General features: G+C 46.3%; 1 protein-coding gene across 4 annotated transcripts in view; it reads right to left on the bottom strand.

Moving 5' to 3' along the window:
• Positions 1 to 2,289: 2,289 nt before the first annotated feature.
• ELP6 (elongator acetyltransferase complex subunit 6) overlaps positions 2,290 to 24,077 on the bottom strand; it is a 63,232-nt gene continuing 41,444 nt past the window's right edge. For all 4 annotated transcript variants that reach the window (XM_068118918.2, XM_068118919.2, XM_068118920.2 and 1 more), the window contains exons 6-8: positions 8,572 to 8,764; positions 6,923 to 7,069; positions 2,290 to 3,806 (exon numbers count right to left, since the gene is read on the bottom strand). In XM_068118918.2, the coding sequence (XP_067975019.1) occupies positions 3,696 to 3,806; positions 6,923 to 7,069; positions 8,572 to 8,764 (451 nt within the window). In that variant the 3' untranslated portion in view covers positions 2,290 to 3,695. The remainder of the gene's footprint in view (positions 3,807 to 6,922; positions 7,070 to 8,571; positions 8,765 to 24,077) is intronic.

Raw genomic sequence — 24,077 nt, 5'->3', positions numbered from 1 at the left:
ATATTAAATTTATGACATCGGTCACATTGTTTGGCAGCCATATTGGATTGAGGGAAAATATGAAATAATTATATCCTGAAACCACTTACCATATTGATGCGAAATTTTACAAATATCTGACACCACTGTTGCATATAGTTTTAAAATGATGATGTCGTAGGTCACGTCGTTTGGCAGCCATATTGGATAGAAAAACGAACCTTAGCCGATCAGCACGAAACTTCACAAACGTGATCCCCTACTCATACATATGCTGAGTGTACATTTTAAAGGTCATAGGTCACATGCCCAGAAGATGGCAGTCATATTAGCTTGAAAGCCGATAATTAAAAAAATCCCTTCTCTGAAACTGCTTCACCGATCGATGTGAAACCTGTCATGTCTGGTAAAATTATGATACTTGAGAACAGCTGAAGGGATTTAAATCAAACTTGTTTATTTTTAGGACAGTGAACGATGGCATCTATCCATTGTGGGACTATGCAGAGGCATATTGGCAGCAGTCGCATTGCTCTCGTTTTTATTTTATTTTGATCTTCCTCCTCGTGTGTTGTTGTACATTATTTGCATTTCAGCATCTAAAAAGGCTCTGATGAATATCCCACTAACAATCTCCCCCTTCTAGCTCTGAGTGTATAGCTAGGCCAGTATCGATACACCGCCCAATTTTATTTTTCTCCATTAACAAAATCTCTTTTTTTGTTGTTGCAATTACACAAAGATTGGTATTCCCGTCAGCGAAGAAACAGGTCGTATATTCCAGTCATCTCGTGAACCTTAAAGGAAAGTGAAAAAATATGGGGAAAATCCTGACTAATCCCCCACAATGCATATTCCCTTTGAAACCCACCACACACAATGGAGGATTATCTGGAACATTTAATAATGAAATAACTAACTCTGGAGCCTGTATGTTGGTTGCCATTGCCAGAGGTGACAGTTCAGAGAAACGTCACTGTATGAAGGACATATTTAAATTATTATGAATTTTTTTTTGATGTTGAATAATTCTAGATTTTTCTTATATTTAAATTTGTTTGGTATTTTTTTTTTTTACAAGTTGCCCATAAATTCGTACACAATTCTAGACCCAGAATCGATTATATTTTGTCATCTCTGACAATTTTTCCATATAGTAATATTGCGGCAAAAAATTATTAACGGAGAAAATACAAATAGAAATTACCTCCTTCCGACGAGAAAGAGCCAATGATAGAGCAGCGATACATCATGTGATCATGTGATCATATCAGCCAATGAGCGGCCTTCCCGGTTAGCAGTTAGGGTTAGATTTAGGTTAGGATTACATGAGATTCATTCAAATTTGATATTTATTTCAGTCAAAATAACTCATTTTTTATGATTGGGATGGGGGGGGGGGGGAGGAGGGTCCTATCTCAAAAATGAGTCATTTGCCACCGAAATGAATAACAAATTCGAATGAATTTCATAAAAATAAAAAACAACATCAGAAAAACCGAGGTTTGATGTGAAAAACGATTATGGGCAACTTGTAAAAATTTACCATTTGATTATTTATATTGATAAAATGAATTTTCGCAACGTTTTACATATTACACAAATATGTATGCTCATTCCAGATTTTGTATCTTTTTATACTCTGCATGTTCATTTTATGCAAACCATGTAATTTGGCTTATTGCCACAATACACTGGAAGAAATAAAACCATTTTTTGATTTGATATCCTGAAAAGTTTAATAATCACATTGAGGAGTCTCATTATTTCCCCATTTTATATCGCTTCCTCGTATCGTTATGGATGTCTCATTGACAAGTTCCCCATAGCGAGGCATCAGAGTAAGCTCTGCCTTGTTATTGGTGGCATTGCGCTTCCTTCTTTCTCTATTATCCACCTTCCCCCAACTCCCACTTCCACTTCCATCGACTGCATCAAGGGTGTTTTCGGCAAAAATAACTTTTCCTCCCATAAGCCTGGATTTGGGATACAACTCCTCCACATCCCACCCCTCTCCTTCCCCAAAAAGGTACGGGTCTTCACATTTTGGATTGGCCTGTTGGCATTCCCATCTGAATCCCTGACTCATGATGCAGGGAGCCCAGGTGGTCAAAATCCCAAATACCACATGCTTGTAACATATCTACTCATGTCAAAGTAATTCATATAAAGAACACTGACGTGTACCAAGTATCTATGTGTCCTCCATGTGAATTTTGTACAAGCTACACTATGAGCCTGAGATTAATGTTAACAAATGGGTTTGATCCACAGATTAAAAGAGACAGGTGACTGTGATGAGTCTGATAGTTATCGTGTGCGTTTCAGTTTTATTGGTAGGCCGAGCGTACGTCTGCATTGCATCCAAATAATTTGGGCATTTCCATCATTGGACCTGGTCCTCATTGGACCTGGACCTGGACCTGGTCATTGGACCTGGACCATCAGGATCACCTGGTGTCGGCCTGAATGGTTATGGTGGCGGGCTTGGGATCCGAAGGTCCTGAGTTCGAATCCCGTTGAATTAACGCCAGGTGGGGTTGACTCAGCCTGTCATCCTTCCGCGAGTCGGCGAAATGAGTACCAGATAACTGGTTATAGAGAGGTATTGCATCAGCGGCTGACACGCCCACAGAAAAATGATGCAACCAGCAGCTAGGTGGCTGCACCTGAACCACCCACCATCATTGGACAAAGGTGAGAGCAGCATTACACATCAGTGATACGAACGTCACTATAATAATAATAATAATGATAATGAGCCCTGAGGGAAGTGAGTCGACAATGATGATGTGAATATAATCTATCTATAATTCCAGTAATCTCTGTACGTTTGTACGTTTGTACGTTTGTCTGTCTGTGACCGCTGTTTCTCGACAACCACGGGTCCGATATACTTTTCACTTGCCAGGTATATTGCTGGGGACCCGAGGATGTGCCTTTTCAAGGTTTCATATTAATCGGACAATTACTTACCGAGCTATGTCCAAAAAACGATTCAACCAATCAGAGAGCAGCGAACGATCGCGTGTGCCGGCGTTGCGAATGGACCAAACCATTCCATGTAAATAGAGGGGGGGGGTTCTGTGGTCGTTGCGAATGGACGAAACCATTTCATGTAAATAGAGGGGGGGGGATTGTCACTGTACTCGCAAGCCGTTCGCCGTTCGCTTTGGCGTTGCGAATGGACCAAACCATTTCATGTAAATAGAGGGGGGGGATATAATTTTAGATAGATATATAGTACGGGCATGCCCTAGTTGATCTCAATGTGCACAAATCAGGAAATGTTTAACAGTCTGGACTATATACACCAAGGGTGGTTATGTTGTCGTTTATGTGCAATTTGGCTTAGTCAGAGGCATGACCTGCATGACGTTAAAGATAGGGCTTCAATCCTGAAGTGCAACTATATAACAACGATGCTCTAGTTGGCAGCTAGACTTCACTTTTCATGAGAAAAAATTGTCCAAAAGTAGCCACGTGTGTCTCACGTTTATCAATGAAATTAGCACGTCTCACCTTGTCAGAAACCGTTTGGATTAATGCAACAAAAATATGTCAACAACTTCCGTCCTTACAGGATAGATGACCTCAACTTTTGGTCGTTCGAATAAATCCTTAGTGAGTAAAGATTTCCCCAACGGTTGTAGCAGAGCACGTTAACAACAAGGGTAAGTCGGTTCCAGAAGAGGTTACAGCAAACCACTGCCCAGTCACAGCACGGCCGACGATGTGCCACGAGGAAATAGCTGAATCGCTTTGTCCAACAGTTTGTACTGGTACACTTGCACGTCGCTCGGCTTGCGTGGGCTTGTCACCATCATCTGCGAGGCAAGTAGCACAAATTATTTCAAATGTTGTTGTTGTTACCCTGCGCTCGCGAAGCGAAAAGCAGGGTTAAGCATTCAGTTGCGTACGTGTGCCGTACATATCTGCATTTTAAAAATTCATTTTCTCAGCAACCGTTAGTCCGATTTACATGAAATTTTTACCATAGGAGGAGCCTCCTCCTGTAGAATATTGTAATGATTATTATGATGTCATAGGTCACGTGGTACAGGCGCCATCTTGGAAAAACTTCACACCTCTACATCTCTGAAAGCACTCCATGGAAAAAATTGAGACCTGGCTCATTATCAACTACTCCCCATGGGGAATAAGATATGTTAATGATGATGTCATCGGTGCCTTCGTTATGACGTCATAATTCGACAAATACAACACTTATACATATGTTCATTATTAATTTTTTTTTCAGCAGCTGTTGGTCTGATGGACACGAAATTTTCACAATTGGAGCGCCTCCTCCTTTAGAATATTTTAATGATAATCATGACGTCATAGGTCATGTGGTACAGGCGCCATCTTGGAAAAACCGAAAAATGTTGCACCTCTATATCTCCAAAACCGCTCTATGGAAAAAATAGAAACATGGCTCATTGTAAAGAACTCCATATGGGGAATAGGTGTTGTTAACGATGACGTCATTGGTGCCATAGTTATGACATCATAATTCGACAGGGTCAACGCTTAGTCTGATCAGTTTGAAATGTATTGAGTGTGATCTATGCAACTGGCAACACTTATATTAGAGAAAATAAATTTGTGATGTCATCGCTCACGTGTTCAGGTTAGGGTTAGGGTCTGGCAGCCATATTGGATCAAATAAATAAAAAAATGTTCAAAAACAGAGGAGTTGGCTCGCAACAAGTTGACTGCGCAGGGTAAGTATTCTATGAATACCATATAGTTTCATATGCAGCCTGTGGCTGCTGGTTGCATCATTTCTCTGGAAGCCCGATTGTGCCGCTGATGCAGTGCCCCAATTACCAGTGAGCTGGTACTCAATTTGCCGACCTTGGAAGAATGACAGGCTGAGTCAACCCCCCCTGGCGTTAATTCAGCGATCGACCGGGATTCAAACTCAGGATCCAAAGCCAACACCCTAACCGTTAAGCCAACAGCAGTCTAACTTGTGTACAATGAAATGTGATATCCGGCCGGGGATACAAGTCCGAGCACGCACACACATGCAATTGTAACGTTTTTACCCTCATAACACATGGGGAACAATACCAGATCTCACCCTGTGCCACAGAGGATACTATCAGAAAACAAAATAACTCAACTTTAGGCTGAGAAAAATATATTTCCGGTCTCTGGTCAGTGCGCGCATCGATTTTGACCCTGCACGTCAACAATATTTTTTTTTTCAAATTTCCAACGGTACCTACAACAGCGCGCGCATGTTGTTGCCGGGCCGGTGCGCTATCTCGGGAAATACGGGGCTGTGAGGGTCGCCATTGGTATCGTCGTTCACGCACGGTTCTCCCCTACCAAACTCCGTTTAGTTTGTCCAAATCCAACTAGCCGTTCCAAAGATATGAGGAGTGTTGTGTGCCGTGACGTCATGAATCCAATCGGCTGGATATTGTCATTTATTGAAACGAAGACGTTCTTTATCGGGTTCGTGTGAAGCAACCAGAAGGCCGAGAGAGCTGCGGGTGGTCTCATTAGTTAGGCCTGGATCCTATCTCGTCTGTCATGAAGTTGTAAGTGTCTGATAATCTGGTGGACTGGGAGAAGAGATCGTGGGAGACCATCGGCCTGTTAGACCACTTGCGCATGCGCAGTGTTGACACGATCGACGCATTGGAATGTTTGACGGTACGGCGAGGCGATCTCGAGAACGAAATGGCAGTCTATAATATGCTTGAAGAACTTAATAATTTTCAGAATAAATACATTTTAAAATAACTTAAGCTTGTGTTCATTATTTACAAAAACGCCTACCAGTCCCATTGGCTGTCTTTAATTTCTCTCTGGACGGCGCCACGACAGATGAGGAGGACCGCAAGGCACGAGGACACAAAAAACAACACCTTTATATGTGCAATCCATGCTTTTCAAGAAAAGAAAAAACCCGCATGGCCGCATCAATTCTAGAACTTTGGTCTGACCAGAGACCAGCAACATATTTTTTTCGGCCTTACATTAAAACTTTTTACCCCTGAGTTTACCTCTGTGTTCCAATCTGAATTAACACCTTGTTGGATTGGAATCTCGTAATCTGCGTTGATTTAAACAGAGTCTACTAATGTTCTTGTAATCAATGTACAAGGTAAACTCTCTTTTTCTCTGATGTACCATACTCCTCACAGAGCGTCGGTACCGCCGAAGCAGCTTCCTGAGCAAGGGGTATCCTGGCGGAGGGGGAGGGATTGCCATTGCCTTCCCAGCAGTAGTTAGGGCAAGGATTTGTAATTTGGCCATGGTGTCGGCAAGAGCTCACCCACTTTTCACCAAGGACACCGTGCGGTCTTTAACGTCCACAGACTAATGGCAGTCGACGGGACGCCCAGTTTAACGCCTATCTGAGGAATGGCACACACATTGATGAATTTCCCTGCCTGCGGAACATCAGGATGGTAATTTATAGCTGGGTCGGGATTCAAACCCAGGCTAGACAGCTCAGAGGCAAGTGTGCGTGCCTCTTGGCCATCCTGCCAGCCCTCAACTATTCTCTCTTACAAATGACCTTGTTCTGCATGTGATTTTTATGCAAACTCCAAAACCGGCCTTAAATCACTTTTTAAAAATTCCAAAGACAAACAGTAATGCAAAGCTCAGAACATTGCTTTACGAAAACGTTAGGCTGGCTTGTTGAGGTCACAGATCTTCAAAATCCGCATCAGGAAGTCATTTTGATGTTGTTAAACCTGGTGAAGATGCGCCTCATACATTTTGCCCTTGTGTGTGGCAAGTGTGGCACTATGACCACATGTACCCCTGAACTTGTTACGATTCCTTATATTTTGTCCGATGTGTATTTGTATTATCCAAGAAAAGATGAAGTCCAGATTTTACACTTTTTTACTTCCCCAGGTATGCACCACACTGAAACGTGAAATTATAGATTTTGGGTGACATTCAGACTTACCTGACCGTGAATCTCTTTGCAGGCACCCGTTGATAAACCTTCCACGTGCACAATCACACTACTGTTGTGTGAAAGAGATTTCAACAGAAATTCTTCCTCTTCATCAACACAATCTTCAGCAGTAGCCAGAAGCATCACCAAATCACCCTGCCAATCAAAAGCACACCCATTCACTTCAACGGGTGTGAGACCACCGACACAACGCCAGAACCATCGACACAGATAGTGAAACCCTATGGACCTTCATTCGAAAAGCCACCGACACGAGATATTTCAGTAAACACCACCCAATCACATGTGATGACAGAGGTTGACAAAAAGCAGCGCTGGCCTTTTTTATACATTTTATGATTTAGGACTAACTAAATATTACTTGTTTGACAGGTTGGTGAAGAAGTAGCACACTCATCTTTGAGCTGTCTAGCCGGATTTGATTATTGACCCGACTTCCAACCTTAGGGTCGGTGCTTTACGGGTAGGGTATTGCATTACAAAGCGTGTCGTGCCTCGGTTGAACGCTGAGCTAGGGACCCGTCTGCGAGCATTGGCTTGTGTATACCAAATATCCCACAAAGTCTTTCAAGCAGAGTAGGTGAGTTATTGCTGGCACCCTGGCCTACTCAGATTCTCTGGCCAACTCGCAGTTGGCAAGCAATGAGAGTGTGCCAAAAAGTACTCAACGAGAGTTTCGGGAGGCTGTTATCCGGCAGTGGACCAAAGTAGGTTAGCTTGATGACGATGACATGTTACTTAGAGAGTCCGCTGTTTGGTGCGAGTGGTGAAAGACATTTGCATCACTAGATGGTGTGGATTGGAATTTCCATGGCTGCTCATGGCTGCTATCCTTTGATACCACTGTCATGACTAAGTCATCGTGAACAGGAGCTCCAACAGTTCTCTGTCTCTGATGTCACTCAGCACGTCTATCACTCTTACTTAGTGCAGAACACTCGTGTTTTTGCTGCCAATGCTGCGCCGGGGGATATTTAATTATTTAGCATGGGAGCGGTGTACTTTGAATGTATCTGTACTTGTTATTATTTTTGTTAATATTATTAGTATTCATTAATATATGCTTTGTTACAATGTTATCATAATTTTTCTTCTTTATTTTGGAATATTACATTTCCATGCTGTGGAAGGACCTATTAAGCTGATCTATACACCTCAACATGGCATGTGTTTAGAAACATGGGAATTCTTTAGGATTTTTATAGTTAATGACGATCATTTCAGTGCATCACATTCCAAATCAGAAAGACCAACCTCCATCTAAAATATTCTGAGTCCCGATTCATTGCCCTGACTGACAGTGACAGTAACGTTAGCTCCCGCATACATTTTCATCACGATCGTAATTAAAGGGAATGTTTGTGTCAAGCAGTAACAGCAAGCGTACAACAAGCGTGTCCATCCCGAAGCATGCCACAAACGAGAACAGCACTGTTTGATGCTGCGACTTCAGCCGATATGCCTCCTCCGACATTATCACATCATTATACATACCTGCACCAAGTTTGATTTAAATCTCTTCAAGCTGTTCTCAAGTATCACATTTTTACCCAGGTATATCCAATGATAGTGTGTAATATGATATGTGCAAAGTCTACTTCATTATGAGACACAGGGAGGTACGGTGGCAGATTTACCTGTAGTTGTATACACAACAAGGTTCGAAGGTAGTGAACAAAATGAAGAATTGCTTGCAATGGCACACTCAGCATTGAAAAGCAACTCAAGTCATCCACAATGAGTACAGAGCCTTTCCACTCAGCATCGTTTGTCGGCTCCATTGCTCCTTTTACCCACAGGTACAGGTCCATTAAACCTTTCTGTGCATTTCTGCAGGTAGAATAAAAAGTCTACTTTGAATTAAATGTCTAAATACAATTCTTCAAGAAATGCTTTACGCAGTTCAAATAAACATATGAAATGCATACATGCCGACACAGAGAGACGTTTTTTTTGTATACAAGATCGAGGCTCATGTAAGAGCTAACATTAATCACAAAAAAACAAACGGACACATAAAAAACATATACTAATGGGAGTGGGAGACAAGATGGGGGGGGGGGGGGGGGGTGAGAGAGAGGGAAGCACACAAGTACAAGAGTAGAGAACAGGGACATGGGGAGATCTGTGGGAGGGAAAGGGATTGGAGGAAAAGGATTGGGAAGGGGGGGGGGGGGGAGGGGGGAGATGGTAGTGATAAAAAAAACAAAAAACAGACACTGCTAGGACTTCCAGGAAAAAAGTACGTATTTCAAAAAAGTGGACCTGGGGTGAATTAATGGGGGTAGAAAAGATTAAGGTTTTGGATGGGGGAAGATAAGAGGTTTTTTTTTTTTTGGGGGATACATAATCGAGGCTCGTGAAGGAGCTAACATTTATCACACAAACAAATCAGACAAACAAACAAAGGAAATAAAAAGGGGAGCGGGAGACAAGATGGGGAGAGAAGCGGAGGCACACAAACACAACATTTGAGAGCAGGGACATCGGGAATGTGTGGGAGGGAGAGGGCTTGGGGGGAGGAGACGTGGGAAGGCGGGGGGTGGGAGAAGTATAAACACAAGGACACCAAGGACTTCGAGGAAAGAAGTTGGTATTTCAAAACAGTGGATTTGGGGTGAAATTAGTGGGGGTAGAAAAGATCAAGGTTTTGGATGGGGGAAGATAAGAGATGGTGGTGAACAGCTGTTTTAAAGACCTAGAGGGAGGAGTGGGATTGAAGGGAGTGGGGGAGTTTGTTCCAGAGGTGGGAGAAAAGAGGAATGAAGGAGTGAAGGTGAGCAGAGAGTCTTGATTTTGGCAGTTTAACCAGAAGAGGGTTGCAGGCAGATGTTGTGCGATCTGTAGGAATATTTGGGGGACAGAGCCCAGAGAGAGCTGGGGGAGCAAGGCCGGAGAGGAGTCGGTAGAAGACAGAAAGACCACCAACCTGCCTGCGGTGAATGAGTGAAAGGCCCTTGGAGTTAGCTTCATCGCGGGAGATTCCAATGATTCTGAACACTTTGGTTTCAACAGCGTGAAGCCAAACTAGGTGTGAGGCAGGAGCACCGGCCCAGAGGGGGAAAATATTGAACAAATATTCCATTGAGCTGCAGATGAAAGCCTTGAATGTGGTGAGGAGGTCAGGTGTGCCAAGGAAGGACTTCACACGACGGAGGATGCCCAGTCCGCGACTGACTATGGAGGCCAGATTTGAAATGTGGTTTTCCCAGGAAAGATCATAGCAGATAGTGAGACCCAAAAGCTTGAGTGACAGAGCTTCTTGGAGAGGATTATTCAGAAAGTGGATGGGAGGGTTGTCCAGTCTGTCTTTTCGGAGAGACATCGTAAGAGTGTGAGATTTGTCAGGATTGAAAGACATGCTCCACTTGTTTGCCCAGTCAGTGATTTTGTCTAGGTCTGCAGAGAGTGTGGAGGCTGCAGACTGCCGATCTGAGGGATGAGGAATTGAGCGGCAGAGAGTGGAGTCATCAGCAAAGAGATAGAGAGGATTTTCAAGAGAGTCGGAGAGATCATTGATGAAGACCAGAAAAAGCACAGGGCCCAGAACACTGCCTTGGGGAACTCCAGCCTGAACAGGAAGAGGAGATGAGAGAAACCCATTCAGGGCCACACGTTGACTACGACTAGAGAGGAAGTCCGCCAGCCATGCGTGGAGATTTCCATGGATACCAAAGGAGAGTTTGGTGAGCAGAGCGGGGTGCCAGACCGTATCGAAGGCACGTGATATGTCGAGGGAGACAGCTCTGATTTCCTGTTTGGCATTGAGGACCTCCATCCATTGTTGAGACAGCAGAAGGAGCATGTCCAGAGTAGAATGACCTGGTCTAAATCCAAATTGATGATCGGAGATCAAGCCATTGGCGAAAAGGAAGGATTTGATATCCGAAGCAATGATGGATTCCATGACTTTGCTGATAATTGGGAGAAGGCTGATTGGTCTGTAGTTGCTGGGATCTGTTTTGCACCTTTTTTGTGGAAAGCGGTGATGTTGGCTGATTTCCAAGCAGATGGCAGATGACCTTGAGCAAAAGAGAGGGTGAAGAGAACAGAGAGGGGGAGTGAAAGAGCGGAAGAACAGGATTTTAGGACTCGTGGGCCGATGCCGTCAGGTCCAGTTGCAGAATCAGAGTCGAGGGTTGACAGAAACTTTTCCACCTTGTCAGGAGGAAAGGACACAGAGTCCAGGAGCAGCTGGGTACGACTGGGTACGGTGGGTACAGAGCGGGATGGGTTTGGAACACAAGATTTAGAGGCAAACACAGGGTTGATGCATTCAGCTTGTTCACGTGCGGAGTCAGCTGTGTAGCCGTTTGAGGTAAGGGAGGGGATGGAGGGGGAACAAACACCAGAAACAGATTTGACCAGACGCCACCAGGATTTGGAAGAGGGAGACATATAAGAGAGTTCGGTCTTGAGAACGGAGAGATATTGTTTCCTGGCTCTCCTGAGGGTGGACACACACTTGTTTCGGGCTTTGTGAAAGGAAATGAGATTTCCTTCTGTTGGATTTGCTTTCCAGGAGACGAAGGCAAGTTGTTTCTGGGCAACAGCCTCACCACAAGATACCGTTTACCATGGACGGGAGGAAGGGTATGACAACTGAAGACGAGATGGGATAAATCTGTGCATGAGAGAGAGCAATTTACTTTGGAAGAATTCCCAGGATGAGTTGATGTCAAAGGCGGTAGAGATGAGAGACCAGTCCAGATGATTTATGGCTGCTTGAAGACCGTGCCAGTTGGCCTGAGTGAAATGTCAGACTCGTCGACGCTGAGGAGGCTCCCTGAGAATGGTCAGAGAGATGTCCACTTTAACAAGCACATGATCAGATGAGCCGATTGGAGCAGAAGAAGAGCAGCAGACATTTTCAGGGAAGTTAATCATAACCAAGTCCAGAAGAGAAGATGCTCCGTTGACTGAGATCTGGGTCGGGAAATTGACAGATTGTGTCAGTCCCAGTGAGTCGCAGAAGTCCTTTGCTGAGGAGCCATGGCTGGTGAGAGAGGTACCCACACCCAGCCAACTGGCATGGTGACAATTGAAATCACCACATATGAGGAAGAGAGAGTTGGGATGAGTAGATAGAAGTTGGTCCATATTATCAGACAGCGAGATGAAGACGGAGTCATCACTGTTTGGTGGATGGTACAACACACATATGAACAAGAGGTGGGAGCGAAGGGGAAGCCGTAGCCAGAGGTATTCCTGGGGGTGAGGTGGAGAGAGGGCAGTGCAGGGCGAGTGAGAAAGAGAGTTTTTGATAAAGATAGCAACCCCACCTCCCGGACGAGGCTCAGGTCTATCATACCGGAGGAGGGAGTAACCCGGGAGAGATACTAAGGAATCAGAGACATCATGAAGGAGGAAAGTTTCTGTTAAGCAGATCACGTCTGGTTTGTCAGAAGCAACCTGTATGGAGAGATCAGTTAAGTTTGAACGAAGGCCCCGGATGTTTGAGGTCCATACCGTTAAAGAAGAGGAAGGGGGAGCATCGGATACAGAACAGGGGGGAGGAGGGGGAGGGTAAGATGTGGAAGAGGAGGAAGAGGTAGGGAGAGCTGTTGAAAGTGTGTCAGAGATTTCAGAATAGCTCTGAGAAAGGGAAGGATGGGGTGGACAAAAGGTTTGATGGTGATTGGGTGAGGCACAATGAGGTGTTATTTGAGGAGGGGGAGGAGCGAGGCAGAAGGTTGGGGGAGAGGGAGGTGAGAGTTGGAAGGGGGAAGAAGCGGGGAGGACGCTTTGAGGAGGAGGGGTGAGAGGGGGGAAATGGAGAAGAAATGGAGAAGAAATGAGGGTGGGGAGATTTGAAGGGGATGGGCGAGGGGGGAGTTTAGGAGGGAAGGGACAAGGGGAGGGATTTGAAAGGGTTGGGAGATGGGGGAGATTTGGAGGGGAGGGGCGAGGAGGAGTCGAGGAGGGGAGGGGTCTGGGTGGAGTTTAGGAGGGAAGGGGCAAGGGGGGAGATTTTTGAAAGGGATGGGTGATGGGGAGGATTTGGAGGGGAGGGGTGATGGGGAAGTTTTGGAGGGGAGGGGTGATGGGGAAGATTTGGAGGGGAGGGGTGATGGGGAAGATTTGGAGGGCAGGGGTGAGATTGGATTTTGGAAAGTGTACGATTAATGGGAAACGAACATTCATTGCAAAATGAGTTTCTTGTGACCTTCGAGTTAAAAATACGTTTAAGGACGCTGGAAGGGGGGTGGAGTGCAGGAGAGTTTAGGGAATGTATGAAAGAGGCACTGGAAGAGATGGAATTTTTTTTGGGGATGAATAGATTTGGTGAGCAAGTCGAAAGCAATCTTTTAAAGAAGAAGAAGAAGAAGGTGTTATAATATACGACAGAATACAGTACTTCAGGGGAAACAGAAAGGTAAAACATTTTAAAGTTTAACAGTGAAAACTATCTGGGGAAATGGGGGAGAAACACGTGGTCGAAGAACGAACGAACGAATAAGAACGAATAAACGAATAAGAACAACGAATAAGAACAGAGAAGGAAATGGTTTTTTTTGTTTGTTTTTTTTGTTTCTTTTTTAGTTGAGATTTTAAACAAGGAAGTTGGCAATGGGGTGAAAAGACTGGGAAAAACTGAGAACGAAAGTTATTGGAGCACAAACGACGGACCGCTGAGAGAAAAACAAAGCCTCAAGGTCTGACACGGTAGGCCTACAAGGCCTCAAAAGATACGACACAAATCAACACGATTTTCTACACAGGTATGAAAGATTTACACTGAGTTGGAAGGGGTGGTGAACAGCTGTTTTAAAGACCTGGAGTGAGGAGTGGGATTGAAGAGAGTGAGGGAGTTTTTACAAGAGGCAGGAGAAAAGAGGAATGAAAGAGGAAGGTGAGCAGAGAGTCTTGATTTTGGCAGTTTCACCATAAGAGGGTTGCTAGCAGATATTGTGCCACCTGTAGGAATATTTGGGGGACCGAGCACAGAGAGAGCTGGGGCAGCGAGGCCAGATAGGAGTCTGCAGAAGACAAAGACCACAAATCTCCCTGCGGTGTGTGAGTGAAAGGCCCTCAGAGTTAACTTCATCGTGGGAGATTCCAATGATTCTGAAAGCTTTGGTTTCAACAGCGTGAAGATCATGGATCATGGTTTTCCCAGGAAAGATCATGGCAGATAGATCATGGCAGATAGTGAGACCCAAAAGCTTGAGTGACAGAGCTTCTTGGAGAGGATTGTTCAGAAAGTAGATGGGAGGGTTTTCCAGTTGGTCTTTTCGGAGAGACATAGTAAGAGTGTGAGATTTGTCAGGATTGATAGACATGTTCCACTTGTTTGAGCAGTCTGTGATTTTGTCGAGGTCTGCAGAGAGTGAGGAGGCTGCAGACTGCCGATCTGAGGGATGAGGAATAGAGCGGCAGAGAGTGGAGTCATCAGCAAAGAGATAGAGAGGATTTTCCAGAGAGTCGGAGAGATTAATTGATGAAGACCAGAAAAAGCACTTGAAAAAGCATTTCAATAAGGTTACCAAAAATACAATGGTCGAGGCCTTTAAAGTGAAACAAAAGTTAACAAATATCACAGACCGAGTCAACCTGATATATATGTCGTACTAGCAGAGTTACCCGGCCTTGCCCAGAAAATAAATAGTCAGTGACGTGTGTGTAGTGGGCTTTTTATAGTCAGAGGAGGCCACGCTCCGCTGCCACACCCCTTGGGCACACCCCTCGTCTAAATCATGCACCCATGTTTTTTGTCGTGAAAAGTCACCCCCCATGGAGCCCCTCTTCCCTCTCCAAGTCACTTCCTTAAGCTGTCCATGAGGCACGACCGAACAAACAGACGCTCAAAAATAGGGTTATAAAAAAGATATAATTGGTCACAATTGTACATCATTGGATAACAATAATTATTTGTCTTGAGTACCACTTATGCCTGGTGTTGGCCTAATGGTTAGGGCGGCTGGCTTTGGATCCTAAGGTCCTGAGTTCGAATCCCATATAATTAACACCAGGTGGGGTTAACTCAGCCTGTCATCCTTCCGAGGTCGGCAAAATGAGTACCAGATAACTGGTTATGGAGAGGCATTGCATCAGCGGTAGACGTGCCCACCGAAAATGATGCCGGGTGGCTGCACTCGATCCACCCACACAGTACCACTTATAAATACTACATATAAATATATACACACACCCCAAAAACTTAAAACCTCAAATGTCAGGCCAAGTCAAGTGAAAAGTAAAGTCAACTTATTTGCCAAATACAGACACGAGTCAGTTATACGTTGCGTCAATCACAGAATGAGTGAGGTTCACAACAACCACTCCGATCATTTCCACCGACATTTACCTCCTTCTTCCTTCCTCTCGACTTTTCCCTTCCCCTTTACTTTCCACCAATCCAAAATATATATATATATATAGTTACGGATCTCGGGGGTCGGCTCTCCCTTTATCAAGGAGGGGTTAATCCCCTTGTCCTTTTAGCTGGCCGTCCCGAGTCCTGGGAAGCTATAATGTCCTTCCCGGCACGGCGTTAGGTAGGGTTTGCTAGGCCTAAGGGTTCGCTGCTACCTAAGTACTAACGCCAGCCAGAAACAAGGGAATAACTCCCGCTCGAACCACGGATATGATGGATAATGCCGAGCGGTTAGCAATCCGCAGTCCGAGCGATTAACAAAGACTAAACCCGATTCTGAGCGGTTCCTAATCACGCCACAGGTACTCAATTGAGAGAAAGGACGGATGTGATCGGATTAGGGAAAACCAAGAAAGAACAAGGTAATTTATTACAAATATACAGGAGGAAAGAGGAAACAAAAGGATGTCCAGGAAGAAGAAGAAGAAGCAGGACACAGGGCAGTCTTATTACAGTCTTATTCTATACCCCAGACAAACAGACACACTCACACGGGGATTGTAGCTGGTAGGGTGGAAGGTCCAGGTGGATGGTCCAGGCGATGAGGTCGAGGCTCCGGTCCCACGGGCGAAACCCGGCAGGCAGCTCTGCGCGTAGTTGGACACGAGCGGACCTTACATATAGCGGGGGGAGGCTGGTGTCCTTCAGCGTACGTAATAACTGCACCAGCGTGCCAAACACACCCTCTCCAAGGTTCTCTTAAAAGCGCCAGCGAGCGAGTCCTCCTTCGCAAATGTGCGCGCCTCCAACAGGTCCTCCCAAGTTCATTTGTAATGAGCGCCACTGAATAGTCCCTTGCAATGCGCGCTCTCCCACCAGTCCTGTGAAAGGGCTTTTCGTTCACGCTTATATTACGCGAGCCAAGATCACTCCACGCGCTCCAAAACCACGCCCGCCAGCGATCTCACCTCAGCCCTGGTTGGTTGGTGAGGGCTTACCGGCCACGCCTTTGACGGCTGGTTGACAGGCCACACCTTGTTCTTGGCGTTCCGCCCCCTTCTTCCTCGAGCCTGACCGCATGGTTAATGGCGTCGTTTGAGCGAGCTCAGCAGCAAGGCAGCGAACGCTGCTAACAAAGGCGCGTAATGGCGTCGCTTGGAGAGGGAGGTCGCAAAATGGACGAAAGGGCTGACTCCTTATTTGATTGAAGCAACGCAGATTCAATTATTGGAAACACGGCATTAACTAAAACACATAATAATGAAATAACTGAGTTCCTATGGTGGCCTACGTGTTGCTTGTGGACTAACTAGGGGTGCAACCTTTAATGTCATATTTACAAGTGATTATTTATTTACAAGTGTGGGTTCTAAAACCGCAATATATATATATATATATATATATATATATATATATATATATATATATATATATATATATATATATATATATATATATATATATATATATATATATATATATATATATATATATGTATGTGTATGTATGTATATATATATATATATATATATATATATATATATATATATATATATATATATATATATATATATATATATATATATATATATATATATATATATATATATATATATTTACGGTCCGCGGTTAAGGATGTTATGTTTGCCGAGCGGATGGCACCGCGACCTAACAGTTTCCCCGATTCACCCGAACGTTGGCCGTATCGCGCCACAGATATTCAACATGGAAAACTCTAAAGCGACCGAATGTAAAGAGGAAGAAGAAGACGTACAGAAGAGCAACGGGATTTATTATTTACACACACAAGCAAAAGGAGCAGTCACGGTTATGTACAGGGAACATTGAAACAGCAGGTGACACAGTGAAAATTACTAGCTTATCCTATGCAGTCTTACTTTATTCCCAGGGACAAAACAAACAGAACAAACTCACGTACACGAATGGGGAAATTGCAGGCAGGATTGGCTGGAAGGAGGTGTGTGGCTGGAGCTTGATCCCGCACGGGACGTCGGGCTGGACCTCGACGGCCGCTGATGCCACCGATCCTGTCGTGTGCGCGGGATCACGGGTCCGAGCTGCTTGGTGGAGCCGACGCGCTGGTGGGGGGTCTGGCGTGACGGGTTCTCTCCTCTCTCTTTCCTGGTCCAACCACTCTTCACCACCGACAACTCAACGCAACCACTGACCACCACTGACGACCAACCCAGCTCTTTCCCAAAACCACACAACTCAGCTCTGCTCTTGTCATGGACCTCCTGTCATGGACCTCGTCGCAACTTCTTGCGCGCGCGCCTTTATAGCGCCTCCGGCAATTAAGCCGCCGGCTTTTAGGACACGCACATCGGTGTGCTCACCTCGGCCCTGGTTGGTCGCGCGACCCTCTGGCTCCGCCCTTGATGACGACGGGCGGGCACGCCTTTCTTCCCCAACCCGAGCACATGTTCAATGGCGGCTTTGGGGCGAAAACAACCCACAGCTGTAACAAACTGGCCAACTGCCCAGTGCAGTTGGCAATGGAGACTTGGAGGGGATGTAATTGGCAGATTGAGGCTTGGCCATGACGAAAGGGGAAATGGAGGTTTTTGGGAATGGGAATGAAGGGAATCTATCTATTTCACTTGGTGCAATGGAGTGTCATTTTAATGGAAGACAAGGCCTTACCCTAAAACACATAATAAGGATATAAACTACTGAACAGGGATATTATAGTGTCCTTCATGTATGCTTTATGGAATTAACTACCGGAACGCCCTTTGAACTTTATACACACTGGAGCAAGGAGGGCTCAGACTAAACAATAATTCATAATACACACAATAAAAAAACACAATCCTCATTTCCGCAACACTGCACCCTCCTCCTCTTAGGCACATCCCGGGCCTATAACTTTAATTTAGTGTGACACGTAGGTGTAGTTCCCTCTACATTTAACCTGACCCTGAGTGCGACAGTTTTAAAACATAAATAAATATGTCCCGCTGCTCCATTGCACCCTACCTAATAGACTTACGCCCACAGCTAACCGAATTGCGGATTGGTCTTTAAACTACACACTGACGGTGGGGAGCATTATTTACAATTGACGCTACTTTATTTACAAAACGCAACCCAGGACCTGTGATTGTTCTTTCTGGGGGGGGAGACAGTCTGCTCTGCATCAATGCACCATTAAAGCACCCAAAACGCACCAAAGCACCCTCAAGCACCAATCGGTGCACAGTCATCATTGTTCATCAATAAAAATAAATCAACAACCCCTAACCCTGCAGGTGGTCTCTTGCTCTTCGGCTCCCTCTGCTGGCTATTACTATTTCTTCCAGTTGTTGTCATCTTCTTTGCTGGCGGCCTATTTGCACATAAAATGAAATGCACCCAATGTGTCCATTTTTATTTATTTATGGCCCACAGGGGCCGACTAGTGTGGTTCACCTGTGGGGCATCGGTGCCCTGTGGCCAAGGTCCGCCAACAAGATTTCGGGCCTTCATGGCCGGTTCCAGCAGAGGGGCCATGCCCCAACCCATGGGGTCCATACGTGGTGCTCGGCCACAGACGTGTGGTCCATAATGTGGTGCATCGATGCAGACAGCTGTGGTTGCGAGAGGTTCGGGCGCACAATGGCCGACTCACGCACGCTCCCCTCGGCGCCCAAAGGCGCACAGGTCCTCATGTGGGAGACAAAAGGGGATAAAGACAGATGAGCAAGGGGTAAGGTCACAAGGGTACACATCAATAAGGCAATGCAAGGTGAAGTGCGTACGGAGAGCGAAGTGAGAAAGCTCGTCCCTACCGTACGTCACCCCCCCCTGTCACCGACACTACCCTTGCCCTTACCCCATATTTACAAAAATCTACACATTTACAAATTCGTCACTACTGTCACATCTTCCCCATATCTCCTACACCAAATTCGTCCCCACAATCCCTCTAACCAAAATTTGCCATCACCCAATTCATCATCAATCCTCATAAGGAGGGAGAGATGGAACATCAGCACAATGTCACACCCACGTCATGATGCGTCTCACATTCCAAACATGTGCACAATAAAAATAATAAAACATGGCATGGTGTGGAGTTACGTCACCTCAGGTGAGTGGATGCAGATGGTGCGAGGAGACTTCAATCCTAACTATCCTCTAAATGACTTTAACACACTTTACACTACCCGGGGTCTTTCCCTGACAATCCATTGGCCAACTTACACTATGGGTTCTAAAAACCAATTCCCATTGACCAAACTGTGGTGCTTCTCAATTTGGGGTCTCACTCCCCCGATTCATCTCCCGGTGCCCTTGCACAATTTCTGGGCTGGGTCGTGCAGCTCTCCCAGCAGGTCTACCCACCTGCACACCTCCACCACTGTAGTTGCCACCCGAGCTTACCTAGCTCCTCACCCTAACCTAACTAACTGGGGAAGGCCCCTCCTGGCTCTGTCACCCCTCGGTGCCCTCTGGCACTGGGCTACCCGGGTCCGTCCTCCGGATCCTCGGGCCCCATCCACAACGACTCTACCGGCTCCCAGAGCCCACCTGCGGCCTCACCTGGCCGACATCCTCACAGTGGTGGAGTGCCCAAACCAACTACACACACTAACAGGCTACACGCCCAGCCATTTCCACAACACTAATGCACCCATCCAATCACCATTCTTTCACCCGCACCACAGATGCCAATATCCAACCACAATTTACCTATACCCTCTACCTAACACTTACACTACCCTCCCCGGGTATTCGTGATGGGGGTCCACTCTTCCCCCATTCACACCTCCGCACCATCCACTCCACTCCACCGTTTCCATCATACTCACTCCACGACCATCCATTCCCATACTCCATATATTTCACACTACCATTTATTCCATACAACCATTCTCCATACACCTGTCGTTGCACACCTGTGCAATCACACCTGGTGCCACCTGCACCCTCCTTCCTTCCTGGACCATTTGGTCAACACAACACACATCACTATCACTCCCTCATACACTGCTCCATACACCTGTTCAGTTGCACACCTGTGCAATCACACCTGTTCACCATACACACGGCATCATCTAATCTACCTGGTGCCCTGCTAACTTAGTGCTCCCCGTCTTCCCTTTAAACTAAGCACATACCATGTCATTATCATCCACACTAACCTACCTGCGTCCCCACTACAGGTATCATTGTCACTACCTAATCTTACCGTTACCTAAAGTCAATCTCTAGGGCCCTACACATTATATGTGTAGCTCTTTCACGCTTTTCTTTTCACACATATGAGCTTTCAGCTCTTTCACGAGCCTCGATTCAGTATACAAAAAAAAAAAAAAAAAAAAAAAAAAAAAAAAAATCCTAACCCACCCGGGCTAGTTTTCACTGCCATAAACCCCATAAATCTAGTGCTCCTTTGCCCCCGCTGTGAGGGATGACAGAGTTGCCATCCCACCACATCGGGCATCTCCCACTACCAATTTGGCTCGTCCAAATCCAACAAATCAAAAATTTGCCAATCACTACCCATCATCTGCCAAACATTACTGCCAATCATCACTCTGCCAATCATCAAATTTTGCTTTGCAATTTCGGGTCCAAACCACTATCCTCGTCATCAGTCTTCTCACTAGAGCCTCTCGGTGCGCCAATTCACTTCTAAAGCTCGGCTTCCTACGGCCGAGCAATGAATGCGGGTTGCTTGGTGCCGGCGGCTGGATGCGTCCGGCATTCGGTGCAGGGAAGGACGCTTATCCGGGCCGAGATCCCACGCACCACCTTGGCACGGAGCCATCCAATGGCCCGATCTCGACCTGCCGGAACGCCTCAACAAAAAGGGGTCGCCATGACAACCCTTCCTATCGGGCTGCCCGCTCCGCCTAGTGGAGCACGGACGCGGCCGTTCAAAGCGAGGCCCAGCGTGGATCGCGTACGGCGGTTCTTTTGAAACCGCCGTGGTTCGGATCCCCGCTGGTCCTCGCGGCACGCGAAGCTGCCCGACGCGCACCGAGGGCCTGATTCGGCTATACGTCGCTCTAACCGCTAACCCAGTTACCGTCGATGCCTCACCTGCATGCTTACACCCCGCAGCCCGTTCCTTGCTCATACATCCAGCTGTTCCCATGCTCCTCGTCATTGCACCTTCTCTTACACACCCAGGTACACTCATTCCGCTCACAGACTTGGTCACACACCTGACCACCGAACACCTTTGCACACACTCGTCGTTCGCACACCTCACCAACACACCTCTTCGCGCCCCCTTCTCGGTCACCTCCTCTGTGACAATCACAGGTGTGCTCTCACTCGCACACCCAACCACGTGCCTCACTACTAACTCAAGTGTGCATTCCCACACACGCTCTACCATTCCAGGTGTGCATCCTTCCATTCCAGGTGTACATCCTCTTTCACCTGTCACAACCAACTCACGCTCCGTGTCACTCTTACTACTCTCACCTCCACTCTCGGTCGCGCATTCACCCTTACTCTCGACAGCGCACTCTTTCCTCATGCACCCGTCCGTTACACACCTTTCTCACGCACACTCTCCCGTTACACCCTTTGTAACACTCACCACAGGTGTGCATTCTTCCTTACTTTTGACAGCGCACTCTTTCCTCATGCACCTGTCTGTTACACACCTTTCTCACGCATCCTCTTGCGCACACTCTCTCGTTACTTCCCCCGTAACACTCCCCACACCGCGCTTCCATGTGCTCCCTCGCACACGCGCTACGACCAACTCACTCTCGACAGCACACTCACTCCTCGGCGCGCACTTTTTCCTCACACACCCCAGAGTCGGACATTCTCGCACCCCTCCTCCTTCGCACACCGTACCTGTCGCACACTTCACCAACGGCCTCTCACGAACACCCGGATCCAAATCAACCCCCAAGCCGACTGAAGCTCCCCTCACATCATATACATTTCCTCGTATATCGCCACTCACCTTGGCAACTCGTCTCCACACCTCCTTCGCCACCTGCAAACTCTTTATTTGGTTAGTGAGCACAACATCACAATTTGAGCACCGACCTTGCACATATTCCATCACCTCCTCCTTTATTTCCTTTTTAGTTTCCCTTCGTCTCTTCTTAATTTCACTCACCCCTTCTTCCACCTCCTCTAATTTTTCCTTTACCTCCTTCATCTCCCGGTGCGCCCCCTCTATCTCTTCCTCTAACGCTACTTTAACCGTTTCTATGTGCGTCCTCACCTCTCGGTCCTTTGTCTCCATTACTTCTGTCACCTCTTCCAACCTCTTCATCAACCCCTCATGTACCATCTGACATTCCTTCTGTGTCGCTATTAATTCATTTTTAATGTCCTTTTGTGTCGCTTTTAACCCTCCGATTATTGCAGTGTTCTTTTCCACTTGGTCCACGAGTTCCTTTTGTCCCACTGTCAGCTGTTCTACTCCCCTCGTCAGACCCTCTATTCCCCCCTGTAACCTAGCCGTATTATTCCTCACCTCTTTCTCCATCCGCTTTTCACCTCGCTTTACCTCCTCGCGTACCCCCGAGACCTCCTCACTTACACCTCGTCGTATCTCCTCTTTCATCTCCTCCCTCTCTTTTGTAGATGCCACCCTCATCTGTCCCAATTCATCCCTCTGAGCATCCAATTTGGTTTCTACCCCGATTTTCACCTCCTCTATCTGCTCTCCCATTTGTTTAATTTCTCGGGCGGATTGCTCCCCTATTTCCCGCAATTTGTTTTCCATCTTGTTTTCTAACCCCTCTAACCCATCTTTCACCCCCTCTATCTGATTGTCTAACCCCTCAAATTTCTTGTCTAACCCCTCAAATTTCCTGTCTAACCCCTTAAAATTATTGTCTAACCCCTCAAATTTCTTGCCTAACCCCTCAAATTTCTTGTCTAACCCCTTAAAATTATTGTCTAACCCCTCAAATTTCTTGTCTAACCCCTCACCGGTACCCCTCGCTTCGTCCCTCATTACCCCCAATTGCTCACCCTGAGCATCCATCCGGTTCCCCATTTGTCCCATTTGGCCCTCCAATCGCTCACCCTGAGCATCCATCCGGTTCCCCATTCTGTTTTCCAATCCTCCGATTTGGTTTCCCAATTGCTCACTATTCTTGTCCATAAGGGCCTTCATTTGTATCATAAAAAGGTTCAAATCCACCGGTGGCGCTGCTACCGTCACGGGCACCGTAGCCATGTGCGAGGCGCCATTTTGCGCGCCTGAAACCTCGTGCGCGAGAGCGCCATTTTGCGCGCCTGAAACCTCCTCAACCACATTGCCAATGTTCTCCTCCTCTCTTTCATCCACATACACTTCCCCGAGGTCCTGGGTCGATTCTACCCCATCTATCTCTCCCACCGGCATCCCGTCGCCTTGACCAGCCATGGTGCGATTTCAAAATTCGGGTTTTTCTTTAAAACAAACCAAATTTCGGCCGCTCCAAATTTTGACCAAATTTTTTATAGATGTTATAAAAATTTGGTTCGGGCCCCGAATCCCACTCCTGACACCAATTGTTACGGTCCGCGGTTAAGGATGTTATGTTTGCCGAGCGGATGGCACCGCGACCTAACAGTTTCCCCGATTCACCCGATTCACCCGAACGTTGGCCGTATCGCGCCACAGATATTCAATATGGAAAACTCTAAAGCGACCGAATGTAAAGAGGAAGAAGAAGACGTACAGAAGAGTAACGGGATTTATTATTTACACACACAAGCAAAAGGAGCAGTCACGGTTATGTACAGGGAACATTGAAACAGCAGGTGACACAGTGAAAATTACTAGCTTATCCTATGCAGTCTTACTTTATTCCCAGGGACAAAACAAACAGAACAAACTCACGTACACGA

Source organism: Myxine glutinosa, chromosome 6 (genome assembly GCF_964187855.1).
Source record: "Myxine glutinosa chromosome 6, kmMyxGlut1.1, whole genome shotgun sequence".
In the NCBI taxonomy this organism is placed as follows: Eukaryota; Metazoa; Chordata; class Myxini; order Myxiniformes; family Myxinidae; genus Myxine; species Myxine glutinosa.
The sequence above is the reverse complement of the archived record's forward strand: the minus strand, read 5'-3'. Positions and strand labels throughout refer to the sequence as shown.